At 40.1% G+C, this 23162-nt stretch overlaps 1 protein-coding gene across 2 annotated transcripts in view; it reads left to right on the top strand.

Moving 5' to 3' along the window:
- Nucleotides 1–23162, top strand: part of SPATA6L (spermatogenesis associated 6 like) — a 183778-nt gene that overhangs the window by 141646 nt on the left and 18970 nt on the right. The window contains exon 11 of one of the 2 annotated variants that reach the window (XM_029613501.1): nt 2604–4327. The exons of the other annotated variant lie outside the window; for it this stretch is intronic. Coding sequence (XP_029469361.1) covers nt 2604–2607 — 4 coding nt within the window. The 3' untranslated portion in view covers nt 2608–4327. Of the gene's footprint in view, nt 1–2603; nt 4328–23162 lie in introns of those variants that run through there. 2 annotated transcript variants of the gene reach the window in all.

The raw sequence follows: 23162 nt of genomic DNA, 5'->3' as shown, positions 1-23162 counted from the left end.
TGACAAACTCAACAATGTCCACATGGATAGTGACCTGCTTTGTTGTTAGGCATGAGTGTAAATTGTTCACGGTACTTAGAATGTACAATGTGATCACATATATTCTTTCCTCGATGAAGAGCAAAGAGCGGAGGCTGTAAGAAAACTGCATGTAATTTCAAAACATCCCAATGATAACGTATGCTCTACTGTATACAAAATGTTTGTGGAGTGTATGGCAACACACAAACAGGACGGTTAACATGGTCACTTTGTGTCACCTGAAGTAGTAATGACCCATTAGCCCAACGAGCTCTTTTGTATGCTTTTTTAATAACATTTGCTGGATACCCACATTCTAAAAAATTGTGGCGCATATCATCAGCTTTGATTTTAAATTCTTCAACAGTAGAGCATAATCTTTACAACTACAAAAACTGACCAGAAGGCAGATTGTCTCTGAGGCACTGAGGATGATAACTTTGATACGACAGTAACAAATTCCTATCTGTAGGTTTTCTATATATTGAGAACATAAATCTATTTTGTTGTAGATGGATATAGATATCTAAAAATGGTAATGAAGATTGACTAATAGTGCCTGTAAATTGTAAATGCAGATCACACTGATTGAGCTATACCATAAATTTAGAAAACATTGTCTCACCTCCCGTCCCCAGCATCAATATATCATCTATATATCGCCCCCATAACACTATGTCTTTTTGAAAGGGACATGAGGGAAGCCAGATCGTTTCAAATTGGCCAACATATAAATTGGCCACTTCTGGGGCCATGGAGGCACCCATTGCAACTCTCTCATTGCAATTTGATGGTAAAAGGCTCCATCAAAACTAAAAAAAATGTTTAGTGAGTACAAAATGTACCAGTTGACAAAGGAATGCAGATAGAATGTGTGCTGTGGTATCACACTCTCTCAATATATTCACAATGATGTTATATGCCTCCATTTGGGGGATATTAGTATAGAGTGCAGTGATGTTAATAGTAACAATAGATAAACCTTGAAAAGGCCTTGTATATGCTTCCAAAACAGTGATGATGTCCTCAGCATTCCTGATGTAAGAAGGGAATGGATTAAAAGGATTAAAGGATTAAAGGATTAAAAAATGTGTCCACAAATATTGAGATTGGTTCTAATAAAGAGCCTTTTGCTGAGATAATCAATCATCCAGGCAGGCCAAGTAAGGTCTTGTGTATTTTGCGAGTGACATACATCAAAGGGGTAACCGGATGGTCGATTCACAAAAAAACAATATTCCCTGGGTGAAATCCACAAACATTCTTTAGCTGCTTCCAATAGCCTATCAATATCTTTGAGGGACATCGTAATATCTTCTTGGAAGAGCATATAAAAGGAGCTATCTGACAGCTGTCTGCTTATCTCTCTTTTGTACATATTTTTGTCTAATACTACAATCGCGCCCCTTTTGTCAGCTGGTTTTTTTGTTTGTTTGTTTTTTTAATTTATAGTTTATTGAATTTCTTATTTAACATTTTACAATGAAAAAAGAAAAAAGAAAAGTTTTTGGATTACAATACACACTTCTCCAACAAAGAAAATTAATAGAAGACAATTCAAAATATGCATTTCCAAAATGTTACAGTCCTCTTTATAGGGGAGCCATAGACTAAAGAAAACTTTTATAACAGAAATCACAAACAATGTATATATGGAGAGTATTACTTTTTTTTACCAGTTTATATTAATCCCAAAATATAAAACTGTTACTATGCCCTCATCCACCTTTATCTGCAAGAAATACTTCAAGATGGGCTGGTTTTATCTCTATCATAGAATTATGCGCTAAATCATATAACGCTGATTGTTCTTGTTTTGTTAAATTATGGTACACTCAATGCCTAGAAGTAGAAAAAGATACCATATTTCTTCACATTAGCTCATAGAATGTAGAGATGATAGGATCACATGGGCCTGGTGGACACCAATTGGACCTCAGAGTCACAGTGGAATTAACTATATCTGATGTAAATGAAGTTGAGAAAAATAGCTTCAGTTGTAAGCTACGACTAAATGTAAACAATTCCATCTCCATTTGGAATGAATGGAAACAGACTATAGGAACAAAAGGCAAACCTTTTTTGATAACTTGTATCTTTGAGTTAATGAGATCTTACTATGAAAGATTAATTATTGAGGATGTTGCTGTATTGGGATTGGGTGTACGGATGATCTATCATCGGTCTGTTTTATCCCATTGTAAGAAATGGTCCTGCTGTAGTTTGAAATTGCACCCAATATTCTCTCAATACTTGTTAATAGATCACAGAACTATACAGAAATTTACATATTTGCATGAGGCCTGTGGTCCTGAAGGCTGATAAAGATGGCAGTCATGGGGAGCACCTTGCAGTGAGCTGTCTCTATATTCATGCTTGTTTATTTTTGCAAAAAACATCATTATGGGAGCACAGAAACCTTATGGCCTGGTAAACTAGAAGGCTGTTCAGTAGCAAGATGCCAAAGAGTCCTGCGCCTTGAGCTATTCTCCATACCTGTAAGGGAAGTCCAATGTGTAATAGGAGAGAAGCATGATAGATAGAGTCAGTTGTGACAGTTTGTGTACTTTACTTTCCTGCAGGTGATGACACACAACATGACTCAGATGGGTGAGGCCCCAGTGGTCTGGGAAGGCCTAGGTATTATCCAAGAGTGCTTCCAGAAAGTCCGGAGGCATAGAGCAATTCTGAAGAGAAGAGATATCCAGAGTCTATGGCAGCCAGAGAAGAGCATGAAATGGAATCAGAAAGAGATAAGGAGTACACTGAGACGTTGTTGAAGGAGAAGCCTTTACCCACCTATAGTGAGTCTATTCTGCAGATGTCTTTAGACATGAGGGCAATGAGGGAGAACGAATAGGAAGGGAAGAGCCAAGCCGTTCACCAAAATCAGATGACCAGTTGCTTTTCACTCCAGCTGAAAGCCACATGCTGCTCCAAACTGATGGACTGGCAGACTACTTTGTAGACATACCTCAGGACATATAGGATCTAAAGGAAGTGTTGCTAGTGGAACTGCAGGATGTTAGACAGGTGCTACTGGAGGAATTACATTCCATTAGTTCTGTTTGGAGTGAGATGCTTCGGTGCATTTCTCCATGTCAGTGGCACCCAACATAGAATGCTTCCTAGCAGTCACAGGACACTTAGATACTGTCTCTCCCTGCATCGGCACCATAACTACCATGGTTTCATCCTTCACTAATTGTAGCTTCACCAGTTCAGTGGCTGGCTATCCCTGTATGTCCAAGACACCTATGATGTCTCCTCCACCTATGGTTCTACCACCTCCAAGGATGTCTCCACCACCTCAAAGGTTGCCTCCTATTCATCTGATGACACAGGTGTCTCTGATTACAAGGGAATGGCTTCATCTTCCACATCCTCTGAAGAGGTACAGCACACCAGACCTGCCAAATCTTTTTCCTCTGGCTGTCTGGAGCCTTTCCACCTTCAATGCCCTCCTACAGCTGTGCCTCTGACTGAAAGTCCCTGCACAGAAGCACCAGACTAAGGCAGTCCAAGCTATATGAGGCCACCCCCAAAAGGAGAGAATGCCCCAAGAAATAATAATGTTTATCCTATGAATCTTCACCTTGAAAACTTCTTTGTATCAACGTGTTCCTTTCATTTATAGCTTACTGGTGAATCTGGTGCTGTATTTCCTGAAATTCCTCCTCAGCCATGTTATTTGCTTGCTTCTCCTCCTTTTCATCATTTAGCCATATTAAATGAGCATAATGCCCCTTGGAAGGAGGCAGGCCATGGGTTTTGGCCAAGTTATAAATCATGCAGCAGGCTGAATAGATATCACAGACTTTTCTTGGGTTATAGGAGAGTCATCTCGTTGACCTGTCCAGGCAGCAAAAATGCATTTTTGAGTAGGCCAAAGGTTCTCTCAATGACTACACTAGTTTGTCTGGTGGGCCCTGTTGAAGTGTTCAACTGCTGCAATCTGTGGATGTGCTAGGGGGATCATGAGCCAGGTTTTGAACTGATAACCTCTATCACCTGTTAGGGAGAAGATAGAGATAAGGAGAATGAGAAATTCCAAGCTGGTTGACAGTGAGGCTGGCCCATATTCGAAGATAGAACAGCAGAATTTAAAACAACTTACAGAGCTTGAATAGCAGAGGCATGTAAACCAAGGTAAATAGAATAGTTGTAATCTAGGCCTGTTTAAATTAAGGCTTGTAACAGCATACAAAATCACTTGGTTCTAGAAATGGTTTCAAATTACGCAAAAGCCACAATTTATAAAAATAAAAATTTGTACTACAGATCTAATGTGAGTTTTAAAAGACTAGCCTTGGTCAAAAATGATTCCTGAGTTGTGAACCTCAGACACACTCGGTATTTCATGACCATCAACAATTGCATTATCAGAGTCAAGAAGCCAGGATTCCGTTATGCATAGTACATCAGGTCTTTTTTTTAAAAATATATTTATTTATAAAAGTTTTCCCAAACATATTTCAAGTATGACACTTGTTTGTAACTGCACAGGAAGAAAAAAAGAAATACTAGAGAACAAAATATATAATATAAAGAATTATTTCAATCCCTTAAGCTATATCAGTCCACAAACTAAAAGGGAGAGATCATCTGTAGTTCAAAAGCAAAATGAAGAACAACTTTATATATTAAGAATTAATGGCAACACACTGAGAGGACCCCATACAATATATAAGCATTTAACTGGTTGGGGAAGGGGTAGCTTCAGGAAGAAATATCTCAGAGCTGCTTCTCTGTTGCTGCCTATCATTAAGGAAAGCTGATAACCGAGCAGGATAAAAAAAAACCATATTTTAACCCCTGGAATTGTATTTTACATTTACAGGGAAAATTGAATCAAAAAAGAGCAGCAAGTTATAAAACTCCAGGTCGTAGTAATACAAATCTTTTCCTTTTAATCTGAGTTGGTCTAGATACATCAGGAAAGATGCAAACTTTCAGGCCATGGAAAAACAGATCACTATTACGTAAAAAAAGGTTTAAGAATATAATCCCAGTCAGAGTATAGAGCACAACAGGATAAAGATCATACAAGAGACTAAATGCTAAGTAGAATCTATATGGGTAGAAATCCCATATATGTTGGGTAAGAGTATAGTGATAGTAGTATATTATCATCCACCTGACCAAAAAGATGACAGATGATAAAATGCAAAGAGATATCAGGGAAGCTAACCAATTTCCCAGGGCAGTAAAAATGGGAGCTTTCAATTACCTCAATATTGTCTGGGCAAATGTAACATCAGGACATGCTAGAGACATAAAGCTCCTGGATGAAATAAATGACTGCTTTCTGGAGCAATTGGTTCAGGAACCAACGAGAGAGGAAGCTATTTTAGATTTAATTCTTAATGGATCGCAGGATTTGGTGAGAAAGGTAACATGATTGAACTAATGACTGGGAGGGGGACAATATGTAAATCTACAGCTTTAACACTAAATTTTCAAAAGGGAAACTTTGATAAAATGTGGAAAATAGAAGAAAATTGAAAGGTTTAGCTGCAAAGGTTAAAAGTGAACAGCAGGCATGGCCATTGTTTAAAAATACAATCTTAGAAGCACAGTCCAGATGTATTCCACGCATTAAGAAAGGTGGAAGGAAGGCAAAATGATTATGGGCATGGATATAAGGTGTGGTGAAAGAGGCTATTTTAGCCAAAAAAACATCCTTCAAAAATTGGAAGAAGGATCCATCTGAAGAAAATTGGAAAAAGCATAAGCATTGTCAAGTGAAGGGTAAAACATTGGTAAGGCAGGCTAAGAGAGAATTTGAAATGAAGTTGGCCATAGAGGCAAAAATCTCATAACAAAACCTTTTTAAAATATATCCAAAGCAAGAAACCTGTGAGGGAGTCATTTGGACCGTTAGATGACAGAGGGGTGAAAGGGGCTCTCAGGGAAGACAAGGCCATTGCAGAAAGACCAAATAAATTCTTTGCTTCTATGTTTACTAATGAGGATGTTGGGAAGATACCGGTTCCGGAGATGGTATATAAAGGTGAGGAGTCAGGTGAACTGACCAAATCACTGTGAACCTGGAAGATGTAGTAGGCCAGATTGACAAACTAAAGATTAGCAAATCACGTGGACCAGATGATATGCACCCCAGGGTTCTGAAGGAACTTAAAAATGAAATTTCAGATCTATTAGTTAAAATTTGTAAGCTATCATTAAAATCATCCATTCTACCTGAAGACTGGAGGATGGCCAATATTTAAAAAGGGCTCCAGGGGCAATCCAGGAAACTATAGACTAGTGAGCCTGACTTTAGTGCCAGGAAAAATAGTGGAAACTATTCTAATGATCAAAATCACAGAGCATATAGAAAGACATGGTTTAATGGAATATAGCATGGATTTATCCAAGGGAAGTCTTACCTCACAAATCTGCTTCTTTTTTTTTTAAGACGTTAATAAACGTATGGATAAAGGTGAACCAGTAGATATAGTGTATTTGGATTTTCAGACGGCATTTGACAAAGTCCCTCATGAGAGGCTTCTAAGAAAAATAAAAAGTCATGGGATAGGAGGCGATGTCTTTTCATGGATTACAAACTGGTTAAAAGACAGGAAACAGAGAGGAGGATTAAATGGTCAATTTTCTCAGTGGAAAAGAGTAAACAGTGGAGTGCCTCAGGGATCTGTACTTGGACCAGTGCTTTTCAATAAATTTTAAATGATCTAGAAAGGAATACGACGAATGAGATAATCAAATTTGCAGCTGATACAAAATTATGCAGAATAGTTAAATCACATGCGGATTGTGATAAATTGCAGGAGGACTTTGCGAGACTGTAAGATTGGGCATCCAAATGGCAGATAAAATTTAATGTGGACAAGGGCAAGATGATGCATATAAGGAAAAATAACCCTTGCTGTAGTTACACAATGTTAGGTTCCATATTAGGAGCTACTACCCAGGAAAAAGATCTAGGCGTCATAGTGGATAATACATTGAAATACTCAACTCAGTGTGCTGCGGAAGTCAAAAAAGCAAAGAGAATGTTAGGAATTATTAGGAAAAGAATGGTGAATAAAATGGAAAATGTCATAATGCTTCTGTATCGCTCCATAGTGAGACCACACCTTGAGTACTGTGTACAATTCTGGTCACTGTATCTCAAAAAAGATATAGTTGCAGTGAAGAAGGTTCAGAGAAGGGTGGATAAAATGATAAAGTGAATGGAAAAGCACCCCTATGAGGAAAGGCTAAAGAGGTTAGGGTTGTTCAGCTTGGAGAAGAGATGACTGAGGGAGGGGATATGATAGAGGTCTTTAAAATCATAAGAGGTCTAGAACTGGTAAATGTAAATTGGTTATTTACTCTTTCGGATAATAGAAGAACTAAGGGGCACTCCATGAAGTTAGCAATTAGCACATTTAAAACTAATCGGAGAAAATTCTTTTTCACTTAACGTATAGTTATGCTCTGGAATTTGCTGCCAGCGAATGTGGTTAGTGCAGTTAGTGTAGCTGGGTTTTAAAAAAGGTTTGGATAAGTTCTTGTAGGAAAAGTCCATTAACTGCTATTAATCAAGCCGACGTAGGGAATAGCCACTGCTATTACTGACATTGGTGGCATGGGATCTACTTAGTGTTTGGGTACTTGCCAGGTACTTGTAGCCTGGATTGGCCACTGTTGGAAATAGGATGCTGGACTTGATGAACCCTTGGTCAAACCCAGTATGGCAATTTCTTATGTTCTGAATCTAATGCTGAAGTCACAATAAGAGTCACAGGAGATATGGTTTCATCAACAGATTTTTCCAATTCTGCAGATAGGTTAAGAAGATCCAAGGAAGGTTGAGGTGCTTTCACATCTTGGAAAGCATTTTTCATAAGCATCACCTAAGTATTAAATTTTCAGGAATATTCAATATTTCAAAAAAGTATGATCTCAACATTTCAATGAGAGATACCATTTTTTCTTTGGGAAGTTAATAAATCGAAGATTACGTTTCCTAATGACATTTTCCAAGTTCTTAATTTTATTTGTCAAATAAAGATGACCTTTTGATAGAGACCCCACAGATTCCTGAAGCGATGTGGTTTTATTTTCCAACAATTATACCTTTTGAGAATCAGCTTCAGATTTCTCCCAAAGATTTTGCAAGTTTAATGTCAATTCCTGTTGTTGGTCCACAAACTGACCCACTTGCAAAGAGAGCTTAGATAATGCCTCCCAAATTACTTCCAATGTCACAGTCTGTGGTTTAGGAAGTAGAAAACATTGTACCTCTCTCGAAAAAACCAAATCTCTACTCTGACCAGAGGAAAGAGATGCAACTGCTGGAAAATGGCTAAACAACCCCCCCCCCTCCCCCCATCTTTCCAGATGCCACCAAAGCCTCAGCTTCCAAAAACAATGGCTCTGGGACCACTACAATGCATGCAGAGCACGTGTCGACATCACACCAGGAACCTCTGCTACCATTGGTTGGAACATCGGCTGAAGAGGGGTTCAATGCTGCTCCAGGATGAGTATTGCTTTTAGGTCTGGGAGTGGAATGGGTACTCCTGCAGCTAGTTCACCCTCCAACAATCTGCCTCCAGAGAAAGATGCAGGGCTCAAAGGGGGGCGGAGATGTTGGTCTGCTGGCCCAGATGTGGATGCCGCTCCCGATTCACTCGGGTAGACATTCCTTCCTTTTGCCCATCAGGAAAAAGAAATAACTCACAAGGCAACCACTTAAAAGGAAAAGCAAGGAAAGGACCTCCAACTTCCAAACTTCAGTGTGTGGCCATCTCGTAATCAGGTCTTTTATTGCAAAATCATATGTATGTTTCTTAACAGATCTAGCATTAACAATATAATTTGTCTTAGGGCCTGTTAGATGGCATAGAACATGTTGGGATGTTAACCACATAAGCTTGAGATCCCTGTGACTTTAAAAACCTCTTCTGACATATACCACCATAACAGCCATAGCCCATAACAACAGTTACAGGAGAGGCAAAGAACTCTGGATTAAAAAAATAAGTCATGAAATAGAAATTTGTCTTTCCAAAAAAGAAAGCTGAAACAGACAAACCACCAGATTTTCAGGATATAAAACAATGATATGCCAATAGGCCAGATCACTAGGCACACTATTTTTAAAATAGGTGGAAAAAGTACACATATTCAATGTATTGATATATGCTCTTTCAATGCACTGTATGTATTCATGAATAAGCCTGCAGGCTTGTGTATTTTGTGGGGTAGAGATCTGCCTATTTTATCATATGTGCAGATTAAAAAATACTAGCATAGATCTGCTCACAGCCATATACGCACCTATATGCCGCCATGCACATTTGTTTAAAAGTTATCCTCCCTGCTTTTAGGTAATATTTTTTAGTTTTTACTATTATATTTGATATTATTCTGTTTATAGGATAATGTGTTATTTATGTATTTAGCTGTGTAACTTGAGTTCTTTACAGTATATACTTGCTGAAGAGCTTTTATGATCAAGATTATTTTATTATTGTTACTATTGTCATATACTTGGAAATAATTTTATTGAGGATGTTTATGATTGCTATATTTTTATGTCTGTTTTTTTTTTTTTTGTTGTACCCCACATAGATCTTTTTAGTTAGGTGGGTAAGAAATGCTAAGAGTAGGCATCTTTTGTCATTTCCTTTCTAGAAGTTAGTAAGAATGTTCTATTGGTGTGGGTAGTAGACATAATAATAGTGGGGTGTTTGGCTTCCCCCTGTGGAAGAGGATCTTTGGTTGGGCCCTCTGGTATATAAAACTAGACCATCATCTTCGGGTGTGGATTTTTCAATTTCTTTTGAAGAGGCCACATGCCTTGACTGTCTTCTGATTCTTCTGTTTGAATTAATGTCTCCATGGAGTTGTCTAGTTGGATGAGAAGGGTTTTTTTTTCATTCACCCTCCCAGTCCATTTTATATTTTTAAATTTAGTTATTTACGTCTTGAGTACTCATTAATTAGGGACAATTAAGTTAATTTATTTGCTGCTCTAACATCAATTAGAGAGGTTCCCTTCAAGAAAGAGTAATCGAAGATCATCAGAATCTGATGAGAGGGATGACTTTCAGCCATCCAAAGGAGAAAAAGGAGATAGGGGGAGGAAAGGAGTTGGAATGGACCCCCCTCAGGGCCCAGGAACATCTGCTGGAAATTTGGAGAAGATGAGTATCGTTCTGGTACTGGAGGGAGAAGAGGAGTATATTTAATGCCATTCAGGTACTGTGAGGAAACTAAAGAGAAGAGAAAACTATGTGGAAAGGTAGGAGATAAATGACTGTATAAAATGGATTTCACCTTTAATACTTAACCAACATTGGGAGGGAAGCACTAACTTGCCCTATACCAATGGGATGGGAGAAACATCAGATTAAAGACTAAATCAATTGGCTTTAACATCTTAAACTTAAGCAAGAACTGTAAGAAGTCACACATTTATTTAAATCAGAGGTTCCCAAACCTCTCCTGGGGCCCCCCCAGCTAGTCAGGTTTTCAAGATATCCACAGTGAATATGCATGTGATAAAATGTGCATGTTATGGGAGGAAGTGCATGCAGATTTAGCTCATGTATAATACTTTGTGGATATCCTGAAAACCCGACTTGCTGGGGGTCCTCCCGGACAGGTTTGAGAACCCCTGATATCATTTGTAATATTGACAAGTGAAATAAACTACTGTATTACATTATTTCACAACATCTCAGTAAAAGTGAGGTTGGAAACCAAAGTCAGCTTCCAGTGTGCTTTTCACTACAAAGTGACTTGAGCATGCGTCTGTGCTATATACAAGAACTGTAAACCGGGACTTAAGTGAATGAAATGCAAGGGCCTTGAAGGTTATCCTTCCTGCCTTCCTGCTCAGGAAACCCTGAAATCACATTTTTTAACATGTTGAGAGGTTTACCATCTGAAACTGTGATTTGAGATATGGCCTCTGGGACCATTAATTCAGGTTCAACTAACCCAGGGGTTACTAACAAATACATTAATAATGGTTATTTTATCTTTGCTTGATTCTGCTTGATTCTTCCATTACCTTTTGTGCCTCTGAAGAGCATTACAACCATGCACATTATTCTCCCTGGGCTGTTATAAAGCATATCTTTGGGCTCCTGAAAAGCTGGTTTCACTCCATGGATTATGTTTCAGGCTGCCCTCCTCTGGCTTCAGCAAAGAGCTCTGTTGTGTGCTGCATTCTGTAGAAAACTTTGTGTCGATTACTGTCGTCATGGTCAAAGGAATATGTTGTGGAGACAGGCAACAGGGATACAGAGGTGACTGCTGAGGATAGGAAGGGTCTACCACAAGTATTGCATTCTAGAGATCGCAAGCAGTATGACAGTACTTCAAATGAGAGCTACCTAATAGGTATGAAACTGTGTGCAGTGTAGATGGTGTCAGTACATAGCTGATGATGATGATAGATGTCATGAGTGTCTGGGTTCCTGGCTTGATAAACTTGTGCTTTCTTTTCCTTTTTTTTCAGGTGCTATTCTATTAAAGGTGTCCCATTGCATGGCAGGTTTAAGCAGATTTTTCATACTGTTCCCACATTTCAAATGCTACTTTGTCCGGCTTTAAGCCTCTTTGAGCAGTCAGGCCAGCCTGGCGTGCTGCTTCTTCTGAGTACGTGAAGGGTAGGTTTTGCCTTCTGAGGAGCCAGTGTTACATGGTAATGAGAGGAGAGCTGTCAATCAGTTAAGGAGAAGGTAGCTAACAGATATGGACAAAGAGGGGGTGGAGTGGAGTTTTACTCAGGATCCATGTTGCTTTTCCATGATTGCAGTTCATATATGTTTTTTACTTTTCATTGCTGTCTTTTCTTTTTAAGGTAAATAAGAAGTTTCCTATATGTATATTGTTGCTACAGTTTTCCCTTTTGTTTACTATGGATTTGGCTGTAAGTGTGTCAGAGCATATTTAAATGAGTCTGAGTGGTGAGTGAAATGCGGCAAGCAATATTAACTTCTTGACCTTAGATCACACTAATGTCATGCCATCTGCTTCCTCTGCCATATATCCAGTGTTGCTGATTTCAACAAATTAAGTTTACATGTCCAAAAATGTAATGAACTTCTTTCATTTTGTAATGAGGCCAATAATATATTATACAGCAAAGAATAAAGGCAGACCTAACAATTTGTATAAATATAGTTTATTCAGTGTTACTGAAATGCACAAGACTTCTCATCATTTCTTTTCAGCTCAGTATAAAATTATTTTTATTCACTTAAGGTGGTGAATACATTTTTGCCAGAAAATTTTCTAAGCTCTGAATGGGCGTAAGTCAACCCCTTATTTGGTTATAGCAGAGCTATACTCACTGCTGGAAAAACTGAGCATGAACTATTCAAACTATTTAAAATGAAACAGTTTGTTCTTCTCTCTTTATATTGTGTTAAGCCGAGGAAATAGTTTTGTGATATATAAATTAACAGATCAAAAAATCATTTGTAGTGGTAGTAGAGGGAAGCTAAGATTATACAGTTGTGTGCAAAGGTTTAGGCACACTGGTCTGAAACGAATCTGAAAGAGAATAGAAGCTGATGCAGATTCTACATGGTACAAAGTTAAACATGATAGCTTTCTATTCTTACTTTTGGATTTTTTTTCCCCACACTTCCTTGCAGAATTAGGTATGAAATATTTTGTGATGCTGCCGGCGGACAAGCCCGCAAGTGGCCTCTCACCTCCTCCAACAGGACGCAACTGTACTGTGGACTCATGGACAACTCCTCCAGTGTTAGTTAAACTTTTCAGCATGTTGTTTGCAGTGATCTGTGGGTTCTGTTTTGCTGACCTTACCAGTTTTCAGGCAGTTTTATCAGACATTTTTCTTGATGTGGACAGGTTGAAAAAAAATGTAAAAGTTTTACGTGCTTGTGGGAGCACTCATGCCCCAGGAAGAGTCCCCCGGCTAGACTGATGAAGCAGGCAGTCAAACTAAATAAAATCAAAGTAAAAAGAAAAAGAGGCAAAATAAAATAAAAGGAAGAAGGATGCAGGAAGTTGCAGGGGGACTGCGGCAAGCCCCACTGCATGGAATAAGACCCTCAGCCACTCGGGACCCCCAGTAATGCACTGGGGCACAGCATAGGAAAACTAAAATTGGATACCAGGCCCTAGGAACCTGGTTTGAGCCAGTGTAGGAAATCTAAAAAGTGTTAGAATTAAATAGACGTGGCCCTGTCATTGTGACGGCTGAGAGTGGCAGCATTAGAGAAGCTAAGAGGGTTTTAAAAGCTGCACTACTTGAGTGACAGAGGAGCAGGGATCTGCTCCCTGAAGGAAAAGGGTCTGCATGTGGGGATTTGATGAGAGAGCAGATAAACGTTGGAGAATGCAGAAGATCTTATAACCAGTTCTGTCTTCCTCCAAAGAGTTGTGGTGGCACCAGCCTGTACCAGAGGGGAACAGCTATAGGAACCAGTAGCACTGCTGTTACTGTGTTCCTGAAAAGATTTGGAAGTAGCAGGAGAGAAAAAAAAAAAAGTTTGATTCCAGCTTCCTGAGAGACTCTTGTGCCCTGGAAGGTAAAGAAAAAGGGACAGAGTAGTAAATGGTAATAAAGCTGAATAGATGGAATCTCACAGAGGATACTGTTTAATGCCCTCTTCCCTATTGGGTCTCCTATGCAGAAAGTCTACCGGGGGTATGGAGGAGAAACAGGAATAAAGTTGGGATGACTGTCCTGAGGGGGGATGTTATCTGAATGAACAATCCCTAAGATAAAAGTTTAACAATTTTATTTTTACTAAAAAGTAAAGTATTAGGAATTGCAACAAACAATAAATATTTGTTTTGTTTCAATAAGTGTCTATGAAACAATATTTCAAAGAAAATTTCTCTTTTTCTTCTTTTACAGTAATCAACAATTAAACAAATATTTGAAATGTAGATGCTTTTAAACTTTTCTTTTACATATAGTAGGACATTCTGTAGAAGTACAGTTCCTAGATTAAATAAATGACTGCTGCTGATATAAGAACCAACAAGAGGGGAAACTATTTTAGACCGAATCCTTAGTGGAATACAGGATTTGGTGCGAGAAATGATATTCAAAGGTGATGATTCAGAAGAACTGAAATAAATCAATCTCAACCTGGAAGATGTACTAAGTCAAATTGACAAACTAAAGAGTAGCAAATCACCTGAACCAGATGGCATACATCCCAGAGTGCTAAAAGAACTGAGAAATGAAATTGCTGACCTGCTATTGGAAATTTGTAAACTATTAATAACATCATTGATGATACCTGAAGACTGGAGGGTTGCCAATGTAATGCCAATTTTTAAAAAGGGATCAAGGGGTGATACAGGAAATTACAGACCAGTGAGTCTGACTTCTGTGCCAGGCAAAATGGTAGAAACTATCATAAATTATATTAAATTATATCATAAATTATAAATATATATTACCGTTATGATGGCTCTACCGAATAACATTATATAAAACCCTACAATTAAATAAATAAATAAATAAAGGACAAACTTGCTAAACATATAGGTAAGCATAGTTTAACAGGACAAAGCCAACATGGATTTAGCCAAGGGAAGTCTTGCCTCACAAATGTGCTATATTTTTTTGAGGGTGTAAATAAAATGTGGATAAATGTAAGTGGATTTCCAGAAAACATCTGACAAAGTCCCTCATGAGAGACTTCTTAGGAAAGTAGAAAGTCATGGGATAGGTGGCAGTGTCCTATTGTGGATTGCCAACAGATTAAATGATAGAAAACAGAGAGTCGGGCTAAGTAATACATTTTCCCAATAGAAAAAGGTGAATAATGGCGTGCCTCAGGGATGTATTCTGGGACCACTGCTTTTTAATATATTAATAAATGACCTGGAAATGGGAACAACAAGTAAGGTAATCAAGTTTATCAACGACACAAAATTATTCAAAGTTATCAACTCACAAGAGGATTGTGAGAAATTGCAAGAGGACATTGCAAAACTGGGAGTCTGGGCATGCAAGTGGCAAATGAAATTAAGGTAGACAAGTTCAAAGTGATGCACTTGGGGTAAATTTTCAAAGAAGCGCGCGGGCGTACATGTGCCTGCACTACCCGGTGTGCTCACATGGATGCCCGATTTTATAACATGCGCGCGCAGGTATGCACATGTTATAAAATCGGGGGTGAGCGCGCCCAAGGAGGTGCACAATTGTGCACCCTACGCTCGCTGACGCCCGCAGCCTTCACCCATTCCCTCCCAGGCCACTCTGATTTCGGAGCGGCCTGAGAGGGAACTTCCCTTCCCCCTAATCTAACCTTCCCACCCCTTCCCCTAACCTATCCACCCCCAGCCCTATCCTAAACCCCAACTTTTATTTTACCTTCTGCGTCTGCTTCCGGGCAGGCGCAGGTTGTGCGCGCCAGCAGCCTGCGGCAAGCGATCCCTCAGCACAGCGGCAAATGGCCGCTGTGCCGGGAGCCTCTGACCCCGCCCCCTCCCCGCCCCTTTTTGGAAGACCCAGGACTTGGACGCATCCCAGGGCTTTACGCACGTCACCGGGCCTTTATAAAATAGGCCCAGCGCACGTAATCCACTGGATTTACGCGCATAGAGCTTTGAAAATCCAGCCTTTAGGGAAGAGTAACCCAAATTATAGCTACAAAATGCAAGGCTCCACACTAGGAGTCACCACTCAAGAAAAGGATCTAGGTGTCATCGTTGAAAATAAGTTTAAATCTTCTGCTCAGTGTGCAGCAGCAGCCAAGAAAGCAAATAGAATGCTAGGGATTATTAGGAAAGGAATGGAAAATAAAACAGAGAATATCATAATGCTTCTCTGTCACTCCATGGTGCAACCTCATCTTGAGTATTGTGTTCAGTTCTAGTCACCACATCTCAAGAAAGATATAGCAGAATTAGAAAAGGTACAGAGAAGAGCGACCAAGATGATAAAGGGGATGGAGCAATTCCCAATGAAAAAAGGCTGAAGAGGTTAGGACTCTTCAGCTTGGAGAAGAAATGGCTGAGGGGAGATATGATAGAGGTCTATAATATAATGAGTTAAATGGAATGAGTAAATGTTAATCAGTTGTTTACTCTTTCAAAATGTACAAAAACCAGGGGATACACAATAAAGTTACTAGGTAATACATTTAAAACTAATAAGAGAAAATATTCTTTTACTCAATACATAATTAAGCTCTGGAATTCATTGCCAGAAGATGCGGTGAAAACTATTAGTATAGCTGCATCTAAAACAAAGAGTCTATCTTATGGTAAGTATCTTTGTCTTGCTTGGCTACATGTTTCTGTCTTTCTGTGACTATCCTACTGAGCTCAGTAATTTTTACTAGTCTGGCCAGACCTAGGTTAAATCCTTCAGATATGTGTCACACACTTATCTGTGGTCCCGAGCTCTTGAGTCTAAGCTCTTTCTGTTGCTGTGCGATGATCTCAGGCGTGACCATGTCTCCTCCAGCAATAGGCCCTAAGGTCTTTGGCATCGGGCCTTCCTCTGTTAGTATTCACCTTCAAGAGGGAGGGGTACCTACTATCTATCTATAAGAAATCAATAATAAAGACTGCCTTCCTGGCACTGAGTATCTACCATGTGTCCAGTGGCTTAGTGGAACTGATTATATCTAATTATGCAAAACAATAGTCTCAACCACCGGGAGGCACTGTTTAGATTGGTCTTCATTTACTTAAACAGTTCTATGTAACTTTCATTTTTAACAATATTTCTGACAAATTAAATTGCTAGCTGGAAGCCTTTAGAGTTTTGTAGCTTTCCTCTGCAATCATCTTGATTTTCAAATACTCAAAGCAGTTGCTGCATAGAGGAGCCCATGGTTGTTGAAAGTAGGCAGCAAAACAATCACAACCTGAGAGTTCAGAAGGGTCAGAATATCGATTCAAGTGTGTCAATCAACTTGTTCAATGAGTCAATAAACTTTCTGGACCTGATTAACATCTTTTTTTCTTTTAAAAGTAGTAATGCATCAACTGGAAGAGTATGCAAACTTTTCCACATGACATATTCACTTTTTTATTATTTTCAATGTTAAAATTAGCAAATAAATAGTAATTATGTTTAAAATATTGCATAAAGATATCGTGTTAAACTTTGTAACATGTAGAGGTTGTGTTAGCTTCTGTTCACTTAGAGATTCATTGAAACATAGTTTGACTAGAGTTTCCTAAACTTTTGCACACAACTGTAGTATAGTTAGAAATGAGCTGGCATAATTTGTTTCTGTTATATTTAGCAATGTAAGCAGTAGAGTGTTCTGTTGTACCCTGAGATGACTTTGACTTTGAGGATTTGCTCTGTGAAATACTGCCTTCTTCTATCTGGATAGCACAGCTCGCTATGCTATTATTCTGAATTGACATTAGATAATTAAAGTATTGTGCTGATCACAGCATTTTGTTGAGAAAGACTGGTACATAGTTTCCCAGTGTTTAAAGTTTATTGATTATACGTCCGATGGTTGCTTCATTTTTTTAATATTAACATAACTTATGATAGTGCATGTAAAATTTATCATGTCTTTGATATTGGAATTTTGCCCACGTAGGAGTAAATCTGTGCAGGAATTGCTGGATCATTTTGTTGTATTTTTCTTTTGATGTACATTTCTGCATTGGTTTTTCCACGTCTAGATATAATGTTCATATAGTCTGTGCATTTTATATAGTTATATATACTGTACAGAACGTGTATAACAGTGAATTGCGGTAACAATCATTTATTATAATGACTTGTAAATGAGAGGAAAACCCCACATTTCAGCCTTGTTTTCCTGTATAAATTAGTTAAACTAAATCATCCTAGAAAGTGAAAATTAAGTTTCTAGTAAAACTCACTCTGACTTTGTCAAAACAATAAACAAGCAAATCTAACTACATTTATTTTATTTATATTATGGTGAAGATATTATACAACTGAACAGAACAGTTACCATCAGTGAAGATTTAATGTGATTTGGAGTGATGAAGGGTGAAAGAAGAGTTGATTTGTACACTTTACTTTCTACCTACCTTGATTGCAGCTAGGTAGAGAGAGCATCAAGCTAGGTAGAGAGAACATAGTACAAATCTACTTTTCTTTTACCTTTCATCACTCCAAATCACATTAAATCTTCACTGCTGGTAACTGTTCTATTCATATATATGATTGTGCATGTAAAAACTGCCCCCCAGAAACCACCCCACCCCACAAACCTCACCCCAACGTCATATTGCCCCCTCATAAAGTGGTATAAAAAGTTCAAATGCAAGTGAGCTTCCACAGAGTCTCTCTCTCTCTCTTTCTTTCTCTCATCCCGCAACGCACAACTATTGCAGGCATATCGCACAGAAAAGTGTAATTTCTGGCGTTAAATCCGGCAATAGTGTGTGTCATCGTTATCGCACGCAGCGTTAACCAGCTCTCATTTCCATTTACTCCTCCCACTCAACTAATAATTTTAAATTTGCATATGCATTTTGCGATGCGCTATGTATTGCATGGGTTATGCTGTTATCTCGGGCATTAGGACACTAACGTCCGCGATAACACCCTAACGCATTTTGATAAATTACCTTTTCAGACGTATGCTTTTACACCTCCTAAATAAGTCATGGAAATGAGATCACACATTTCATACGTAGAATATGAGTGTGTACTTGTATAAAATAGGTATAGAAAGTATGCGGTTCAATGCGTTAAAAAATATAAGATGAATTTTAAAAGCCCAGCGCATGCCGAAACTAGGAGATATGTGCTCAAGTCTGGCCGGTGTGCCGATCGGATTTTAAAAGCCGCCTGGTTGCGCACATATTTGCCGCTGCGTGCACAAATGAAAGGCTCAGAAAAGGCGTTCCTGGATTTTAACTTGGAACTACCGTGTAAATACTTACGCGCTCAGGCACGTGCTGGGGTCCCCTGCCACGTAACTTTATTTCTGCTATGGTTGACATGTAAGTTGTAAAAGAAAAAATTCTAGAAAGATCAGTGGGGTTTTAAAAGTAGGGGCTAACATGGGAGAAGGGAGGCTATTAAACTAGGAGGGTTTGGAAGTCCTATCCCTTACCTAGATGAACTGGGAACGAATTGGGAAAACTGGTTATGGTGTTGGCGCACGTCTTTTAGACTCCCCTACCTTACCCGGCAGAAACAGCATTTGCATGATTAGGCACACATCCACTTAAGACCATGTGCACATGTTATTTTATAACCCTTGAGCATATACTTGCATATGTTATAAAATGGCCACGTCCTTGATCACAGGCTGGCGAACGGGCACACATGTGCACCTGTGTGCCAGTTTAAAAGTTGTCGTCTATGTGTATACTCAAACATACGAGGTAGATTTTAAAAGCATCGCTTGTACAAAAATGCCCACATGCTACTCCTGGGGGAATTCTGTGCAAAAAAATTTAAATTTCAGCGCACAAAAGCTTAAAATTCAGCAAACTTTATATTGGTCAAAATAACACAATTTACATGACAGTTTTTAAGTAATTACATTTTAAATTAATACAGAAAAAAATATTACTTAAAGATACAGAATTTTAAATATTTTGAGCAGAATTTCCCTAGAAATTCACTGTAAGTGTCCCTTCTACTCACGCTCCCTACTCCCCTGGCCACTTTGCCCTCTCAGGCCCCAACTCCTCTACCTGTCAGTATCTCTCCCCTCCACCTCTAGGCTCAACCCCTTCCACTCTATCGCCACTCTCAGAATTTGACCCCATTCTCAGTACTGCCCCTCACACAGGCTCCCTCTGTCCCTCCCTCTCTGACATACATACTCCCTCTCTCTAGAGTACATCCACGCACCCTCATAAAGGCTCCCTCACTCTCTCGCGCACACACATACCCTCATACAGGGGCCCTCTCTCTTACATACACATCCACACAAGATCCCTTTCTCTCTCACGAATACACCCTCGCACAGGCTACCTATGTTTCTCTCTCACGCACCCCTTCACACAGGTGCTCTCTCACAAATACACAGTCCCTTCACACAGGCTAGCACCCTCACATACACACGATCCATTTTTCATACACACGAGCTCCCAGTCTCTCACACACATACACACTCCTTTACAATCTCCTCATATAGGCTCCCTCTCTCTGGCACCCACACTCAAGTACCCCCCCTGCTCTCTCTCACACCCACCTGCTTACCCTCCCTGGTCTCTCTCTCACACACACCCCTGCTCTCTCTCTCTCCCCCTCCCCCCTCTTTCTGTCTGACCCCTTCCCCCTCTCTCTCATACCCTCCTCTCATACCTCCCAACTCTCACACGCTCCTGCTCATCCCCCTGCTCTCTCTCACCTCATCCCCCCTCCACTCACACACCTCTCTACACACATTCACTCTCACTGGGGCCTTTCTCTTTGCCGCGAGCTGAGCGCGGCACGTAGGGGCCTTCCCCTTTGCCAGGAATGGCGCATGCTCCATTCATGGCATACCAGGGTCTCCTCTGCCATTTTCTGCACAGAATTTAGCAATTTTGCACAGAATAGGAAGGGGAAGGCCCCTGCATGCCGCGCTCCACTTGCGGCGAAGAGGAAGGCCCCGGTGAGAGTGAATGTGTATACGCACACATATATTCCAGTGCTTGCATCGAAAATAAGAGGCCTGAAAAGGGGCGAGGAATGGGCAACACATGGGTGTTCTGGGTATGTGCATAACTCCATATTTTAAAACTGGAGACCGGAGCGCCCATTGGATTGTTATCTGCGTAACTTTACTGCTACTCCAGATGGGGAGCAAATCTGTAGATCTTGAATTTTAGGACTTACAGGACAGGGTGAGGGGTCTGGGTCAACTGGGGGGAAGGCGGGCAGGATGAAGAATCAGAGGGGTGTTGAAGACCTTGGTCTTAACTGGGAAAACTGGTGGACTAATTGGAAAAACTGGGTTGTCCCTCACTCGAGCATGTTTTATATTCGCCTACATACGTGCGTAAAAGCTGACAAGGTCCTATGGAAGACACGAACGCTAGCTGTGCTCAAATAACATCTTAAAATTAGGAGCATACTTATGCATAGTTGGTGTATTTTAAAACATGTGTGCGCACGATTTAAAATGCCATCTTATCTTTGCTCGCACACCAATATGTGAGTGTATTGGCGCACATGCATTTGTTTTAAAATTAGCCTGTTTCTGCACGCTTTTGAGGCAGAGATGTGATATTTTATAAACTGTGGGGCATAACTTTGTGTGCATATGCTTATACATGTATGTGCTGACTTACACGCACTGTTGAAAATTACCCTCTCTAATGCTGTTGGGAGCTGTCCGGTCATCCAGGCATTGAAGAGGGTGGATTGTTGATCCTTCTGTGTCGAAGAAAGGTGCCCTTTTTCATTTGAGCATCCAATGAGGCATCTTTATGGGCAGGCCATCATTTAAGTAATTTAGGGAAAGGTATGGGGTGAATTTTAAAAGCGTTGCTCACGTTAAAAGGTCGAGTATCTTGGCTGAGCGTAAGCAAAGTGTATTTTAAAAGTCACAAATTACATATATATATATATATATATATATATATATATATATACATACGTGGGCATGAGTAAAAAAATGGGGGCGGAGTCAGGGCATTTTGGGGGTGTTCCAGGGCGGGCCCAACAGTTAAGAGCATAAATCTGTTTTTTAAATCTGGTGGCCTCAGCGCACAGTGGGCTGTTAGCTGCACATTTACTTAATGAGGTGTACGTCTGCATAAAACTCTGTTAAGACCTAAAATGGCTGGGTCTGCATCAACTCTGGGGAGTGCAGGCTGAAGAACCAGAGGGATCTGGATGACCTTGAGATGGACTGGGTAAACTGGTGGACTAATTAGTAAAACTGGGAATGTAATTTACGCGAGCGTGTTTTAAAGTTTGCTTACATGCGCAAGTTAAAGTAAACAAAGTCCTAAGGAAGATACACAAAATACATTATCTCAATTAACAGCTTAAAATTAGGAGCACACATACATGCGGGAGGCGTATTTTAAATCTTACACAAGCAACTGCACGCATGATTTGAAATTTCAGTGTATGTCCGCTTGCATTCCCATACATGCGTGTATGGGCGCCCTCGCACTCATTTTAAAGTTACCGTCATGCGGCCCGATTTTAAAAAGGCCACGCTTGTGAAAAACGGGGGATATGCGCGTGGCTGGACCTTGCGCATGCCGCGTGCATTTTAGAACGAGCCCGGTTACATATGTAACCCCCATTATACACTGAAGTGCCGGGCCCTGCAAAAGGGGCAGACTGGGGGGGCATGGTCTGGGTGGGGGAGGGGCGGGGAGGAGGGTGGGCCAGGAAAATGTCATTAGCCGCTGTCCCGGGAAAGCACATGCCAGCAGCCAGCCGGTGTGTGGAGATTACGTCTGCTCTTGGGGAGCAGTATGTATTAAAATAAAAAATTTAGGGATAGATAGGGTTAGGTTAGGGGTCGGGGAGGAGAGGGGAAGAGATGGGAAGGGTAAGGTTAGGGATAGGAAATTCCCTCCCAGTCCGCTCCTTAATTGGAGCAGACTGGGAGGAAACTGGAGGATGCCCAATTGCGTTGACGTGCGTATTTTTCTAATATCCCCCCCCCCCCCCCCAAGCGGAGCAAGCCACCGCCTGGAGATGCGCGCGTGGACATGAAAATCCGGCACGTATGTGCGTGCAGGACCCATATTTTATAGCATGTGCACACCGATACGTGCATTTTATAAAATCGGCGCATCCATGTGCGCACACCGGGAACCGCATGCACATGGACGCATGCACACTCCTTTTAAAATTGACCCCATAGTGTTTAAATGGAAGTAATTCTTTTTTTTTAATGTTTATACATGTTAGTTTTCTATTATTTTCCCCCAAAGTATAGGAGAGGTATTTTGATGGGAGAGAGATTTTCTACATGTGGTTTTATGCTATTTTTTTCCCATGTTAGTTTTTTATTGAGCAGGTCACATAAGTGTTTCAGAGCATATTTAAATGAAGTCCAGTAGTGACTGAAATGTGGGCAAATGATTTCATCTACTTTCTTGACCTTAATTTGCAATAATCTTACACTGTGAGGATGCTCCATGCATATCCTCTGCTCTGGTCCAGATTTTGCTGACGACATGATAGTGTCTTTGCACATCATAGCAACATAGTAGATGATGGTACAGAAGCACCAATGGGTTCAACCAGGTCTGCATGA

This window comes from Rhinatrema bivittatum, chromosome 1 (assembly GCF_901001135.1).
Source record: "Rhinatrema bivittatum chromosome 1, aRhiBiv1.1, whole genome shotgun sequence".
Lineage (NCBI taxonomy): Eukaryota > Metazoa > Chordata > Amphibia > Gymnophiona > Rhinatrematidae > Rhinatrema > Rhinatrema bivittatum.
Note: the sequence above shows the minus strand (reverse complement) of the source record. Positions and strands in the feature narration are given on the sequence as shown.